The following is a 15600-nucleotide window of genomic DNA, read 5'->3' on the forward strand; positions in this document are numbered from 1 at the left end:
GCCTCCAATAGCTCACGCTCACGTTTAGATTTCCCCCGACCGATAATGCGCAGAACTGGTGTTTGCAAGACAAAACACCAGACTATGTTCACCACATGCGCAGTGGGCGTGGTGTATTCAATCCCATTGTCATGCGGGGAAATATACATAGGCTAAACCGGAGCATGCTTGAATGAGCGCCTGAGGCTACATCGCACAACTTTGGGCACTGGCACAGGCAGCAATCTAGCCTTGCATGTCAAGGATTGCAAATGTTCTCCTAGTTTTCACACTGCCAGCATTATCGGTCGGGGGAAATCTAAACGTGAGCGTGAGCTATTGGAGGTATTCATGATCAGAAAGAATAAGCAGAAATGCGTCAGTGAGCCGTCCGTGATTATCACCGAAAAGGAGTGCAAGTTTTTATCATTATAGTAGCCATTTAACCATGTGGTGTGCGAAGTGTATTGTCTGTAGGGTGTGTGCGCAGGCAGGAAATTCTTTTAAAATGAGCAATTCTTCATCGCAATGAATCAGTTGTAAGTCCAGGGTTGTGGTGTGTGCCTTCTTTGTTCTTGTCTTGCGTCTGTTTTCGCTGCTTCCCTTTCTATGCAATATGAACCAACTAGCCCAGCAGTTTGCACTCCTGGGTTCAGTTAGTATGGACCAGAAGTTTGGAAGGTTAAGAAGTCGACAATTACAAAAAAAAAACGCAGTTTTGTTACTGTCGGCATTAAATTAGCTGGGTCCTGTGCAGTCACAGGGCTTTTGCTTTCTTTTTCTAAGTTCTTTATGTGTGTAGGGCTACGCAACTCTTTTAATTAAGGGAGACGTCATAAGAAATTCTGAGAACTGTTCAGAACTTGCTTCACCCGCATTTAGCTGACTTGCTTTACTTGACGGGGGTAAGAATTTCGCGAAAGTTGCGAACAGCGACCAGGAAAAAATAATATGCAGTAAAGGCTTGGCATTTTCAGGAGCTTAAAGTCTTAATCTCATCGTGGACTCGGGATATGCGGAAAACAAAATAAAAAGCAATTTTGGAGATATTAACAAAAATTTCTGTGCAAGATTAGGGTAATGGGCACAGGCAAGAAACCACATCCATCAACCCTTGCTGTTGTAGGAACCGGGTTGACATGACACTCTTAATCGATTTTTGTCAGCTCAAGTCCAACCCTGAACAGCTTACCCCTCTCTGTGTTTATTTGTTTCTTTTGGGCGTGGCGCTTTCAACGCTGATCTCTTTCTAGCAATTTAAAAACGCGGCATAACGAGGTTGGCATGCCAGGGCTCAGTCTTGAACCCAGGTCCCGGCGCATCTTAACTAAGACACTCTTAAACGTTTTTCTTTTCCTGTTTTGCTATCAGAGACGTGAAGGTTTAGTTTTTGTGGTGCAAGTAAAAGATTGGAGTAAAAAAAAAGAGCTTTCAACTTTTCATACCCATCATCTGCTAGTGCTTATGGGGACATGCGTTGTCCTTCTGGTGACGAGGTTAAAGTTCGATAAAGGAGACAGACGCAGGCACTAAGTTCAACTGGATTTTATTGCGATTGCAAGAAATATATATGCTTTCACAATCAGGATGATAATTCAGACATGAAAAATACAAAAACTTGAATGCCTCACATGCCGAAAACCAAACGCGACCCTGTCGTACCAGTTCCCCATCCAATAACTTAAATTCTTTGCCCAGTAAAGGCAATGATGGAGCACTCACGCAACCAGCACTCACGTAACAACCATGTTACGAGGTGAGCTGTGGTGTGCTTGAGGTGCCCTTCGATCTCTGGCACTCATTTTTCACGCCACGTGACTGTCCTTCAGTGAAAACCTAATTCGCCTTGCGGCTTCCCGCGCCTGGCGTGGTTCGCTGCCGAAGGCGTTGCGTAAACAAACTACTTTAATTTTTATGAGCGAGTATTCTATTTGTAGTCTACTGGTAACAAGATAATACATAAAAATTTTGAGATTACTGTGGCGACCTGCAATGGAGCAATGCGAAAGCAAAACGTCCACATACTATTTCGATGTTCGTAACTGTTCTGACGTCCGCGTACTATATCCACGTCCGTGGCTATTCTGACGTCCGCGTACTATATCAACGTCCGTGGATATTTTCACGTCTAATTGTGTTTTTCGCGTTTTTTCGCGTTTAATTATTATCTAATTACACCTCATCAATGAAATTATTCCCACGGTAACATTTTATCACACACTATCTGTCACAATCACACTTTCACACACTTGTCTTCAGAGAACGACACAATAGTGCGGACAAAATTTGCGGACACTTTTTTTGCTGACGCGACAGAGCCATAATGTTCTTTCGCATTGAAAGCAGTGGCAGGTTACAAAGAACCGTCCGGTACGGCCTCGATGCGCAGCAGGCTAGGCATAGCAGCTTCAGTAAGATGCACTGCCAGGAATTAAGCACGCCGGTGGGAGGCACTTTACTGCAGGGACCGCGTCACTAGCGTGGCAGTTATGTATTCTATAGGTTACAGATAAGCTTATACATTTCCATTTTTATATACCGAATTCTCGACATATCGAACTATTTCGCGATCCCCTTCGTGTTCGACATATTCGGGTTCGACTGTAACGAAAACCACGAGATTGCGGTGCGCGTCTGGCTGTGATAGGTGTCGGTCTAAAACGAAACGAGTAATTCGTAGCTCTGTGTTCACTCTGCATATTGATCGCTTCCTTGTCTCTGCGCAGAACGCCACCAAAACCCTGAACCCCCAGTGGCTGGAGCAGTTCGACCTACACATGTACACGGACCAGCCCAAGGTTCTCGAGATCACCGTCTGGGACAAGGATTTTAGTGGCAAGGGAGACTTCATGGGGAGGTACGTCCGCCCATAGCTCTCTCCTAGAGTGCAAGCTGATCGCTAACTACTGTCCGGGCGGCTCCAATCGTTTAGTTGAATGTGCGCAAACCTCTCCGGGTAGCTGTGAAATGGCTTGAGGACGTCAGTCTTGAAAATTGAAAAATCGCTTTTTCTGATCCATGTCAAAAATAAAATTGTCGAGTTAGCTAGGCATCAGTGGACTGCTGGCTCGTTTATCTGAGCTTTTTGATAAGATATAGGCTATTTTTGGTGCGAATGGTATGCATCCTTCCTCCCTGAGTGACCGTGCTTGTACTTACGCAAGTAGAGGTTGTTAGTTCCCAGTTCTGCTATATGCACGGGCAAGGTTCGCCATTATGATAAAGCGAATGACAACGTGGATGCAAGCGGTCATGAATCGCGTTCGGCGAGCGCTTTTGCGCACAGGACGCAGTTGTTCCTGTCACTGTTGACGTAGAAGAAAAAAAATTGCGTTCCTGTCACTGTTTGCGTGGAAAAAAAAAAAATGTTTGGAAGCTTCTGGAACATGTGCAGAGTGGCCCGTTCAACTTGGCTGCGGCTCAAGCTCGGCGTGGGCTCTGATTTCTTCAGAGGCTTTGCGAAGCCAAATCCTACATTGGCCGGACAACAAATACATAAGTTAAAGCACAATACGTTTCTTGAGGCAGTACTCAAGTACTTGTATGCAGCCAGGCTGGTTGCTTTCCAGTAACTTTTTGGCTTCAGTACATTGTGTAGCACAGTACGAGTACTAATAAGCTGCTTGTTTAAGACACAGCGATAGCGGCATACCTGTGTACAGCGCCGTGTAGGCGTTGTTTAGTTGCATTTACGCACAATTTTTAGCCCTCTCTGAGCGTATACGACGACGACCGAGCCGTCCGTGCCCGCAGGTGCTCGATCGACTTGAGCAGTCTGGAACCGGAGACGACGCACTCGAAATGGCAGGAGCTGGAGGACGGTGCCGGCTCCCTGTTCCTCCTGCTCACCATCAGCGGCAGCACGCACGGCAGCACCAGCTGCGTCTCGGACCTGACCGCCTACGAGGCCATGGGCGGCGCCACTGCGCGGGCCAGGGCCCTGAAGGCGCGATACGTACGTCTCCCCTGTTTTGCCGTATCGGCCGAAACAGCGTGCAACTTTACTTGTTCCCTTGCAGGGCCTTCTGCACAGCTTATACGACTGGGACGACGTGGGACACCTGATCGTCAAAGGTGGGCGAGCTTTCGATATGCCACTGCCCTCACTGTGACACGATTTGTGATAGACCCTCCATGTGTTGGCAGTTACGTCGACTGATAGTCCGTACACTGCTGCCTGCCGATGAGCTCCGGAAGTTGTTGTAAACTGTCTCGGCGCTATGGGAAACGGCGAAAAATAATTACGCTACAACAATAGGCATGAGCTGAATAACATAGGCAAGAACAGGAGGAATATACATTGCGCTGACAGAGAGTAGTGAAGAAAGATCCACAGCTCGTAACATGCAAATTACGCCCGCTATTGAGAGGTCGCTAAGAGCGTGGACCTGCTCTTTTCTGCCACTATACTATTTAATCGAGGGTTCTTTCAGTAACCAAGCCACTAGGTCAGTTATGTCGATGAGCCTGTTCATGTATGTCACTTGTGGAATGAACCAGTGACAGAAAGAAGTGTGTTTATGTGTGTGTGTGCTAATATGTGCGTGTCCTTGTGGTGGCGCCTCGCGTTGTATTCTTTTGCCACCAATAATTCACTTCATTCCTCTGTGCAGTGTACAAGGCGCAGGGTCTCGCCTCCGCAGACCTCGGCGGCAAGAGCGACCCGTTCTGCGTGCTCGAGCTGGTCAACTCGCGCCTGCAGACGCACACAGAGTACAAGACCCTGTCGCCAGAATGGAACAAGATATTTAGCTTGTGAGCAGGAGCATGGCATAGCTCATTTGATTCATGACCCGCTAGTGCCTGCGTAGTGCACTAGCTTAATTGCATATCTCTGGGTATATATCACGTCTAGGCTGCATTTGTTTCTAGTTATTTCAATGGCGTGAAGGGAACTTAAAGGGGCTGACTTATAAGAGTGGCTGATTGGGGCAGTTGGTAATTCATGACAGCTAAAAAACACAGCGCAACTTTATTTCCCCGCCCACTCTTCCTATATGTACCGCTTCTTTCGCCGCGGGAGCGCGGCGCCGCAAGTGGCTCACTGTGTTGCGGTCGGTGTAACCATTCAAAGAACGCTGTTCTCTGGGCATCCGGTACAGCCCTTCGCGCCGTTTTCTTCGCTGAGCTGAGTTGAGCTTAGCGCGAGTACCAGCGACCGGAGGCTACAGGCCATCGAGTTGCATATGTTTTCCGACGCTTGTCGCGGCGCGGCGCTGGGCTCGTAGGTGCTACGCTCGTGCGCCTCGGATGTGTCCATGGAGATGAGTTTTAAGCATGGAGGAAAAAAAAACTGAGGAGGGAGCGTGACGTCACGCGGCCAGCGTTCGCAAGCCGAGTTGTTTTGAAGTTGTTTTCTCCCTCAGTTTTTCGCTCTCCGAGGCAGTCCTTTATGTTTTGGTTCTGGTATGTTTTAGTGCGCGCGTATGCGCGACCCGCGGCGTGGGCGTCTACAGCAAGGAAGTTGATCTACAGTTTGTCTGCCGCGCTAATCGGCGCATGCGCGCGCTCAGCGGGGCTAGACTTTACCGCACGCTATCACGTGGTGCGATCACGGGGGGACACACTCTCTTTTTTTGCTATATCTTTACTTGTTTAGACTAGGCTTCAAGGTTGTCGCCGGACGCTCCCTCCTTAGTTTTTTTTCCTCCATGGTTTTAAGGCTCTCACAGCGTCTGTGCAATAGTTCCTCAGGCACCCGCTAGAGGCGTTACGCGGAGCGCCGGCTGCACGGAGCCGTGTTCAAGGTGGAAGTGAACGGATCTGTACACGACAATGAAAACAAATTTGTGAATCTATACGTGCTCTATCGACGCATCCTGCCGCACTGGCCTAGTCGCGACCGTCCAGTCATTGATTGCAATCATCGCGCTGCGGTGCGAAATTGGCGACGGCAGTCGCATGCACGCTGCGCTTCTGCCAGCACTGGAAAGAATACGGCCTCCTTTGCTAACGCTTGCTATCTTGCGGCAGTTTCATACACACGAAATATGCAATTTCTGATAGGGATAGATGTATGGCCGTCATTCATGACCTTGTCCGCTATGACCCCGCATCCCTTGAGTCCGCATCTCTTGGGTCCGCATCCCTTGGCTCCGCATCCTTTCAGTCCGCATCCCTTGAGTCCGCATCCCTTGAGTCCGCATCCCTTGGGTCCGCATCCCTTGGGTCCGCATCCCTTGAGTCCGCGTCCCTTGAGTCCGCATCCCTTGAGTCCGCATCCCTTGAGTCCGCATCCCTTGAGTCCGCATCCCTTGAGTCCGCATCCCCTGAGTCCGCATCCCCTGAGTCCGCATCCCCTGAGTCCGCATCCCCTGAGTCCGCATCCCCTGAGTCCGCATCCCCTGAGTCCGCATCCCCTGAGTCCGCATCCCCTGAGTCCGCATCCCCTGAGTCCGCATCCCCTGAGTCCGCATCCCCTGAGTCCGCATCCCCTGAGTCCGCATCCCCTGAGTCCGCATCCCCTGAGTCCGCATCCCCTGAGTCCGCATCCCCTGAGTCCGCATCCCCTGAGTCCGCATCCCCTGAGTCCGCATCCCCTGAGTCCGCATCCCCTGAGTCCGCATCCCCTGAGTCCGCATCCCCTGAGTCCGCATCCCCTGAGTCCGCATCCCCTGAGTCCGCATCCCCTGAGTCCGCATCCCCTGAGTCCGCATCCCCTGAGTCCGCATCCCCTGAGTCCGCATCCCCTGAGTCCGCATCCCCTGAGTCCGCATCCCCTGAGTCCGCATCCCCTGAGTCCGCATCCCCTGAGTCCGCATCCCCTGAGTCCGCATCCCCTGAGTCCGCATCCCCTGAGTCCGCATCCCCTGAGTCCGCATCACTTGAGTCCGTGTCCCATGACCCCGCATTCCATGTCCTCGCATTTCTTGCCCCGCATTCCCACTGCCCCGCATTTCTTGCCCCGCATGCTATGACCTCCGAATCCCACTGCCCCGCATTCCTTGAGCCCGCATGCAATGGCCCCGAATCGTATAACAACGCATCACATGACCCCGCATCCTCAATCCCCATATCTCTTGTCCCCGCATCCTACGGCCCCACACCCTATGAACCACAATCCCATGACCCCGCGTCCCATGACTTCGCCCAATCCCCAAAACGCATGAACTGCCAGGCTCAAGTGGATTACGTGTCCACAGATGACGCAATCACATGAGTATCCGACTCTCAGTCCACATGTCCGTTCCGGCTCAGGCCCGCCTGGCTAGCGTCCTCTTCGACCAGTAGGGTGAACACTGTATTTTTAGATTGGGGCATATGATGGCGGCACTGATACCACTGTCATTTTCTGAATGGAAAGTTCCCGTACAACTGATGCTGTAAGAAGAAAAAAGAAGAGCAGTTTGAATTAGCGGTCTTTTCAGCGACGTCTTTATGCTGCCGATGAGCACCTATGCAGTGTCATCCAAAGCGACGGCATTACAATGCGGTCAAGGAGCTGTAGTTTCACTGTAATCCTTGGAACGCCACTGCCTATCACTTTCGAACTACATCGCATCAAGTGCGAATGCACTAAGAGCTGCTGATTGCGTTGCCTGGTGTTATAATTCAGCAATGACTGCAGCAGGCATTTCGCGATATTAAAGATTTATTTAATTGAGGCTACAATTAACCGTTATTCATTTTTTTAAGAAAAAAAACGGAAATGGAAGTGTATTGAGGTGCATTCTTCAAAAATTTTTTTTTGACGTCCTTTTGCAGCAAGGTCAAGGACATTCATTCGGTTCTGGAGCTGACTGTATACGACGAAGACCGCGACAAGAAGTGCGAGTTCTTGGGCAAACTAGCCATACCTTTGCTCAAGGTGAGCTCACCGCCGCTCTATTCATAGCTTTAGTCTCACAGCGAAAAAAAGTACTACACATTTTCGCAGCAAAGCTTTTATCTAAGAAATGGAGACAGTTGGGTTTAGGGCTTTTAGTTCATGCTCTAGTCAACTGTCGGTGACAGGAAAACGGTCAGCGGGTGGAAAGGGCAAAACACTTTTGAGAAGAATTCCTCTCGACTGTGAAGATATCTACCGGCAGCATACCAGCTAATTTTTTGCCCCTGTTTTGTCCCACCTTTTTTGCACTGTTTCTCTGGAGTATGCACTTCTGTGGTGCGCTGATGCACATTTCTCTGAGTTGCCAAGATGCTGTCGTGCTGTTCAGATTCAGGGCCAAACTGCAAGAATATGCCATCACAGCAAACTGCAGCTGTTTTCATTTTCGCGCTTTCTGCGGTTTCTTGCTTCACCAGGTGAAGAATGGAGAGAAGAAATGGTATGGACTGAAAGACCGAAAGCTTAAGACGAGAGTCAAAGGACAAATACTTCTTGAGATGTCGGTCGTCTACAACCCGGTAAGTGTGGTTACTCTGAAGCGACGCTGGTGTCCTACTGTTTTTGTATTGAGGCTCCTTTTTACTGCAGAGTCGGTTTCTAAGTACCCTATCATCATTGCAGATAAAAGCTTGCGTGAAGACGTTCAATCCCAAGGAAACGAAGTTTATGCAGCTTGATCCCAAGTTCAAGCGTGTTGTGAGTGTACATTTGGTGAAATCCGTCCAGCTTCCCGTTGCGAACGTGACGTAAAACGCAGTTACTTGAGTGTGACACTGTTTGTTTTTCCGCAGGTTTTCATGCGCAACCTGACGCGCGTGAAGAACATCGTGGTCTTTGTCATCGACATGGGAAAGTTTCTCAACAACTGCTTTCTCTGGGAGTCCGTGCCGAGGTCCTTACTCGCCTTTGCCGTGAGTTGTACCTTGGTGCCTCAGCTGTGCTCTTGCCTCACAAAGAGTGCTTTCTGCGTAGGCATACGAGTTATAGGTTTGGTGAAGCCTGATAGCTGATGTGAACGCACTCACTGCGATGGCTGAGTTGCAGTGACTCAGGAGGAAAACGGCGGAAAAAAACGTGAACAAAAGAAAGACAAACACGACAGGACCAGCGGCAATTGTCTTTTGTCCACGTTTTTTTGCGCCGTTTTCCTCCTAAATCATGAACAAACTAGCCAAAACTAGAGTTCTTCTTTAGCTGTGACATCCTGCCGCTGACTGTCGGATCGCTGGTCCTATCCCGGGCCGCGGTTGACATGTTCGAGAGAAGCGAAATTCAAAGGGCCACATGTACTGAAATTGCTGTGGTCATTAAGGATTCTCATGTGGGTAAAATTCACCTCGACCTTTTGGGCACGCCTCTAATTACGGTGCTGCATTGGCGCGCATGAATGGGAAATAAAGAGAAACAGAAACATATCGGCTTCAAGCGAAATCGGCTTGAAAACATTGTAATGAATTGAGTTTAGGGGAATCCCCCCCTTTGGTGGAGTAAGTTTACAATACGGGAGTAATTGAGAAGACAGTACTGCCATCTGCTACCGGCTCTGGTTGGCTCAGTTGGTAAACGACTGCCCCGGACAGGCGGTCGTCCCGAGGTGTATTCTGGACCAGGACGAATTGTTCTTTGACTGCAAGGTTTCTGAGAAAGCTGAACAGATTTCCTCTGTAGCCATAGAGCTGCGGTTTATAACGTATTTTTACCTATGAAGATGCTCCTACGTTCAGAGAATGAAACAATTTGCTACCGAGAACGTACTAGACATATATGCGAGCTTGAGCGCAGTAAAGTAATAGGAATGAGTATTTGTTGGATCTTGAAAAAAAAAAAAAAGGGCGCTACAAGAGGTCGCCGGCGTCGTCAAACGAACGGAGGTTCGATCGAAGATCCACGAATTTCACGCCCGCCGCTTTGGCTCAGTGGTTATGGCTCTTGGCTGATGATCCTAAAGACGCGGTTCGATCCCAGCCGCGGGGGCCGAATTGCGATGGAGGCAAAATTCTAGAGGCCCGTGTACTGTGCGATGTCAGTGCATGTTAATGAACCCCAGGGGGCCGAAATTTCCGGAGCTCTTCACTACGGCGTTCTCATAGGCAAATTGGTTTTTGAGGAAAGGAAATGGCTCAGTATCTGTCTCGTGCCGTAAGGGAAGGGAGGAAGATGGGAGTGAAAGAAGAAAGAGAGAAAGAGGTGCCGCAGTGGAGGTCTCCGGAATAATTCCGTCTACCTGGGGATCTTCAACGTGCACGAACATCGGACAGCACACGGGCGCCTTTTGTGTTTCGCCTCATCAAAACGCTGCCGCCGCGGTCATGTTCGTACCCGGGTACTCCGGCTCCTGAGTCGCTTTGGGACGTTAAATCCCCACAAACCAAACTAAATCAAACCACGAATTTTGCGTGCATGCCTCCCTCTTAATTTATTACCGCCGTCTACTTCCACGCAGTCGTTCATGGTGATCACGTACACGGCCGAGCTGTACATGATTCCGCTGGTGCTGCTGCTGGTGTTCTTCAAGAACCTGCTCGTGCTCACGGTGGCCGGGATCCAGGGCGCCGGCAAGGAGGAGGAAGACGTAAGCACAGCCACGCTATGCTCGCGCGGAACCCGTCTAGCGGCTGAAACTGGCAGAAGCAAAGGCCGAGCTCGCATGGCTTCGAATTTGGCTAGCCCTCTTGCATCGCGTCCAATCGGGAACAGTTTTTATGCGCGAGCAGCTTTCTGAATAAGGTCCGTGTTTACATGGTGCTATCTCTCACTTCCACAATACGGCCGGCTCAGTTTAGGAAAATGAAGCCTAGCGAGTCACGCACTCCCTTGGGCCTATACTTCACTCTCGCGCGTTTTCACGCTCTGGTACGCATATGCGATCGCAGTTCTCACTTATGGACGCTGCGTGGCAAAACTCGCACTTGTGTTTACCGTTCTTGTCAGCGTTGAAAAAATGCCCACGACATAACTCACCTCTAGAAATATGTGCTACGATCGTGCCGTGCAAACAGTGTTTTTGCTGCTTCGTTTCACTTTTCTTCGTTTTAAACAATTTTTCTTGAGCACTGTTGGTAGCGTGGACCTGGCTAATTCTTTCTTTTTCCGCTTCTTTCACTCGCTTTGTGCACAGCTCTACGACGAGGAGGAAGACGATGAAGACGATGACAAGGACTCCAAAACAGTTGAGCTCCCATTTCCTTCAACTTCTTGGCTGTTAGTTTTTGCAGGATGTAATGAGCATGCATGCTGCATTCTAGTGTCTTTCAGACCGTAAACCTGTGTGGTCAAGGCTAAGGTTTTTACTATGAGTTTATGAGTCCAGGAATGCTGGCTGCCTGTTGCTACTTTCTTCCCAAATTTTCAAAATCTGTTTTATGCTCCAAGTATCTTCTTTGTCTTTCGTGCCACGTGGCGTGCTGGCCTTCTGGCCGCTAAACAGCATTGGGCTCGGTCAGTACATGGGAGGGAGACCACCTGGGAACACCGAGTGCTGGTGGCCCTTCTTTTCCCCCGCGGTACATTAGTGGAGCGGGAGAGGTTGTCATTTACAACCTCACTCTATATTCTGTCCTTCTGGCCTGCACTTTCAAGCACGTGTGGTTGCCAACTCTCTTCTTCTGCTTCTCTCCGGCGCTGACACCAGGAAGAGAAGAAGAGCCTCAAGGAGCGGCTACAGGCCGTCCAGGACGCCACGGCCACGGTTCAGAACGTCCTTGGGGAGGTGGCCTCGCTTGGAGAGAGAATCAACAAGTGAGCGTGCCACCTACTTTACGCGTTTGCCATTCTTTCTTTACCTTCTCTTTTGGTGACAGATTTGCCAGAGTAGGGCCGCCTTCTACTCTACTATGTATAAAGGGATTTTAGGTCGAGGATTCCTTGGAAAAGGTTGTGGAGCCGAGCGTTACAGAAATTCAAATGGGGATATTAGATTGCAAACTTCCGGGGATAGGGCGGCCGTTGTTTGCGCAAGGGACAGATAGCTAGTTGAAGGCCAGTGTTGAAGAGGGCGTAATCTGGCGAACAACTAGCAGACTAGCGCCAGACTAGCACGACTAAAATTATTGTTCCAATTAGTTCATAACACATTAAACATAGATACTTCGTTATATATATCTGTAGATGAATCCAGACCATCCCGGCATAAGCACCCATTAACCCTTAAAGAGTACGCATTCCGAACCGACTATTTCAGATATTCATTTTTCCCGCTTGCCATAAAAGAATGGAATAGTTTGAACCCCTCTATTACTACTAATACATCTTTGCAGAAATTTGTAACTTTGGTAGAAGAACAGTTGAGCGATAATTAAATAGATAACTAAATCATAATTATTCAAGTACAACAGACCACTCGTATCACTGCATGTAACAGCATCTTTATGAACATATTACTTACAATGTATAAAATTGCACCCTTTTCTGTGAAAAATATTCTCTCGTTATGTGTTTTATTTTCTGTTATCTGTGTTTTTTTCCCATGCTCATGTAATTACTTGAAAATAACAGTGTTTTTAATGTATACCATTCCATTTGTATTCGCTTTGTACCTTCTTACTATATGCCCATCCTGTAAAAATCCCAATGGGATTGACAGTATGTGAAATAAATAAAATAAATAAAACAATGGCGGCGATGTCGATGGAAGATTGTTTTCAGATATTGAATCCTCTGCTGGTGGAAAGTGTGCACTGAACAGTATGACTGTTTTTCACGTACGCATACTCTCAGAGTGCATAGTACTCGTTTATGTCTTCACTCTTCATTACTAGTAGCCTTCATGCATATCATCAGAAAAATTTCGTTTAACCCTCAAATGGCAGGCAAGCGCGTTCTGTCACCGTAGACTGTAGACGCGAGGGAGAAAAGATAAGAATTGTGGCACTGTGGCAACATGCCTGCAGGGCTTGCTACCTAAAAACGCGATGTGCGATGGTGGGTGCTGCCCTCTGTACACATATCATTGGGACAGTTAAGTGATAATCTTTGCGGCTGTCGAATTCCGTGGTTAAGAGAAGGGAGCACGCATACACAAAGAGCGTGATCTGTCATGTCGCTTTTAGTGGCGCCAACGGAAGTTGCACTTTAGACAGACGGGAGCGGAAAGTGAGGAAACAACGTCTGTTTTTTTTATTATAGTGAAGGGGTTAGAGTTTTCGGTGTTCAAGACGAAAATAACCTCGATAAACATACGGCGAATTCGTTTTTTGAAATCCGGTTTCAACCAGAAAAGGTCAGTATCTTTCAGTAGTACGACAGGTTGCTGGGTATTGAGTACGAGTTACAATCGATCACAAAAAATAAATCAACGAGGTACGGAAGCCAGTAGCACGGTGAGGCAACGGGATCTTTGGATAAGTAGCCATTGCTCCCCTACTTCAGGCAAAGGACGGGCGCAGATCGAGAGGCTCCACTGCCTCGTGAAGTTTCCTCTACAGGTGTAGCACCTTTCGGTCACAGGCTGTCACCGCCTTATCAAAGCCGTTACTTGGTTAACGAGTTTCCTCAACATCTGGGGACACTGTGAACGTTTGTAACCGTAGCAAGCCACTCTGAACTCGAAACCATGCGCAAGCTGCACGAATAAGTGTCGTATTCCGCCTTTTGCGGCGGTTCAGTGCCACTTTTATCGATAGAAATATTCTTGCTTCTAATAAGCGCGCTGAGCTGTTTCATCGTCCTGGCCAACGCCAGCAGCAATAAGAGTCTTCGAGTTTTCTTTTCCGCTGTCCAACTATTCGCGTATTGATCGTAGTAGAAAACCAGGTTAACATTCACGTCTACCGCCTTCGTATGTTGTGGCTGTAGGGCAAACTATTGCGGCCGTTTGCATCGTGCTTCTCGCTGCCCATAGTTCATTCCTCATTACGGTTCTCCTCAGCCGAAGGAAGAAAGCCATAAGGCAGGATGACTTCTGTGGCGCTCATTACTGTTTTGTGCGTCACACATGAGCGCAGCGTGAGACGGCTGGCGGCGAATTTTTAACGCGTATTTTTAACTCTTTAGCAATTCTTTGACGTGGCGCGTCAGGTTTACTTAATGAGCTCTGAGTTGCAGCTTGTTGCTGGCGAAAGCACGCCGTGTACTAAAAAAAGACTCAAATCAGCTTGACAGTAGATGCCCGGGCCCTCAAGAAGTCTAATGAAAAGTTGGTGCAAAGCGTACAGAGGTGTCTGAATATTCATGACTCCACTGCATAATCTCGATGTATAGCACTAATTATGGGGCGGCCTGCATTCATTAGAAGGATTTAGCATAGCGACATCCGCGGCCGCTGCCGTGATCTTCTACGCACCGCCAGTGCACAAGGCTGGTTGGTCCCGACGCCACAGGCGTGCAAGCTGCTGACTGGCACCTGTCGCCATCTGGCGCCTTCACGGCGACCTATGAATGAGCAGTGGTTCCTCACAGGAGCGGACCGCGTCAGCATCCGTACATCGCGCTATGCGTAGTCTCTCTGTTGTACGAAGGAAGCAAACAACACACACAGACACACACAAACAACGGCGAGAAATTTTTCGTAACGTAGGTGAGCACTAAGTACGCCTACTTCGCTTTATTTCCTCCAGCACATTCAACTTCAGCGTGCCTCAGCTGTCGTGGCTGGCCGTCATCGTGTTGCTGTTGGTAACCTGCATCCTGTACTACGTGCCCATCCGCTACGTCCTTATGGCCTGGGGTGAGTCCTTTTCCCTGGTCATACTTTGGCTCTCGCTCCGCTTCACACTGGGGCGCGAGCGCTGTATCTGACTTCTCCAGCGACCACTACGGCAACAATGCAGGTAGTTCCTCCTCGTGTCCCGGTTGAGCACCAAAAGGTGTCGCCGGTAGGTCAAGAGTCCGGTCGGAGAACGTGCTTCAGAACGACGCGCAATGCGTGACGCGAAGCGTCACGCTTGACGGATAGGTCGTCATGTGAAACAGTACGCGCTAACATTCCTAGATTAACAGGCACCTCATAAGTGGCAGAAACATGCTTGACATAATAGATGTGCTGCGTCCTCAACAAGGGTGTGCAGAATATGCAGATGAACGTAAAGGTTTGCGAAGCGATATGCATTGGCACCTAGCGACGAAGTTAAGTTGCTAAGCTTTCTGGAGTCGAGATTTTGTTATACGGTTCGTTGCTTTTGCATGCGACTCCGAAGATCGTTAACGACTGTGGCGCCCGTGTCTTGTTCTGCGCAGGTGTAAACAAGTTTACGAAGAAGCTGCGCAGCCCCGACGTAGTTCCGAACAACGAAGTGATGGACTTCCTCAGCCGAGTGCCTGACAATGAAGAGAAGGTAATGAGTCAAGAGCAAGCGCAGACTCCCCACTGTTCAGTGGGGAGTCTGCATGCTGGGCGGGTCGTGCTTGAAATATCTGTGCCAGCAATTTCAGTCGCTGAGATTCTTTGCGCACGGCCTCCTTGCGCTCGTTTTTTTATACTGTGCTCCGCAAAAGTCCCCATCTCAGCGCGCAATGCTAGGCTTTTTTTTTGTAAATGAACGAGTGCAGAGGGCTTATCCAATCGCCAAAACCAGACTTGATGACCCGAAATCAGCGCCGCAGATTTTGTATGAAATTTAGATATCCATCGAATGTTTGCTGCTAGTTCGTCCACATGCATGAGTTGTAGAAACTTCAGACAGGGATATCCGAAGCCAAACTTTGTACTGAACAGAGGGCATATATCTCCGTCGAAGGTGTGGGGTTTTCATAGGGGGGATAAATACGTTTTCTCCGTTTAACCGCGGCTTACACAATTCAAAACCTCCGGAATCCCACCTCGTGATCGCGGGCGCTACCGAGCGGACGCCGACCCT

At 49.0% G+C, this 15600-nt stretch overlaps 1 protein-coding gene across 3 annotated transcripts in view; it reads left to right on the plus strand.

The window, feature by feature from the left end:
- The window catches only part of LOC149342685 (multiple C2 and transmembrane domain-containing protein-like), a 214882-nt gene that overhangs the window by 192150 nt on the left and 7132 nt on the right, over nucleotides 1–15600 (plus strand). For all 3 annotated transcript variants that reach the window (XM_089545157.1, XM_089545158.1, XM_089545159.1), the window contains exons 8-20: nucleotides 2706–2836; nucleotides 3733–3934; nucleotides 3999–4053; nucleotides 4593–4734; nucleotides 7684–7786; nucleotides 8224–8325; nucleotides 8429–8503; nucleotides 8599–8718; nucleotides 10251–10379; nucleotides 10926–10976; nucleotides 11439–11545; nucleotides 14362–14471; nucleotides 14981–15078. In XM_089545157.1, coding sequence (XP_089401283.1) covers nucleotides 2706–2836; nucleotides 3733–3934; nucleotides 3999–4053; nucleotides 4593–4734; nucleotides 7684–7786; nucleotides 8224–8325; nucleotides 8429–8503; nucleotides 8599–8718; nucleotides 10251–10379; nucleotides 10926–10976; nucleotides 11439–11545; nucleotides 14362–14471; nucleotides 14981–15078 — 1425 coding nt within the window. The remainder of the gene's footprint in view (nucleotides 1–2705; nucleotides 2837–3732; nucleotides 3935–3998; nucleotides 4054–4592; nucleotides 4735–7683; nucleotides 7787–8223; nucleotides 8326–8428; nucleotides 8504–8598; nucleotides 8719–10250; nucleotides 10380–10925; nucleotides 10977–11438; nucleotides 11546–14361; nucleotides 14472–14980; nucleotides 15079–15600) is intronic.

The sequence above is a fragment of the Amblyomma mixtum genome, chromosome 5 (genome assembly GCF_055824585.1).
Source record: "Amblyomma mixtum isolate Tamu chromosome 5, ASM5582458v1, whole genome shotgun sequence".
Taxonomy (NCBI): Eukaryota; Metazoa; Arthropoda; class Arachnida; order Ixodida; family Ixodidae; genus Amblyomma; species Amblyomma mixtum.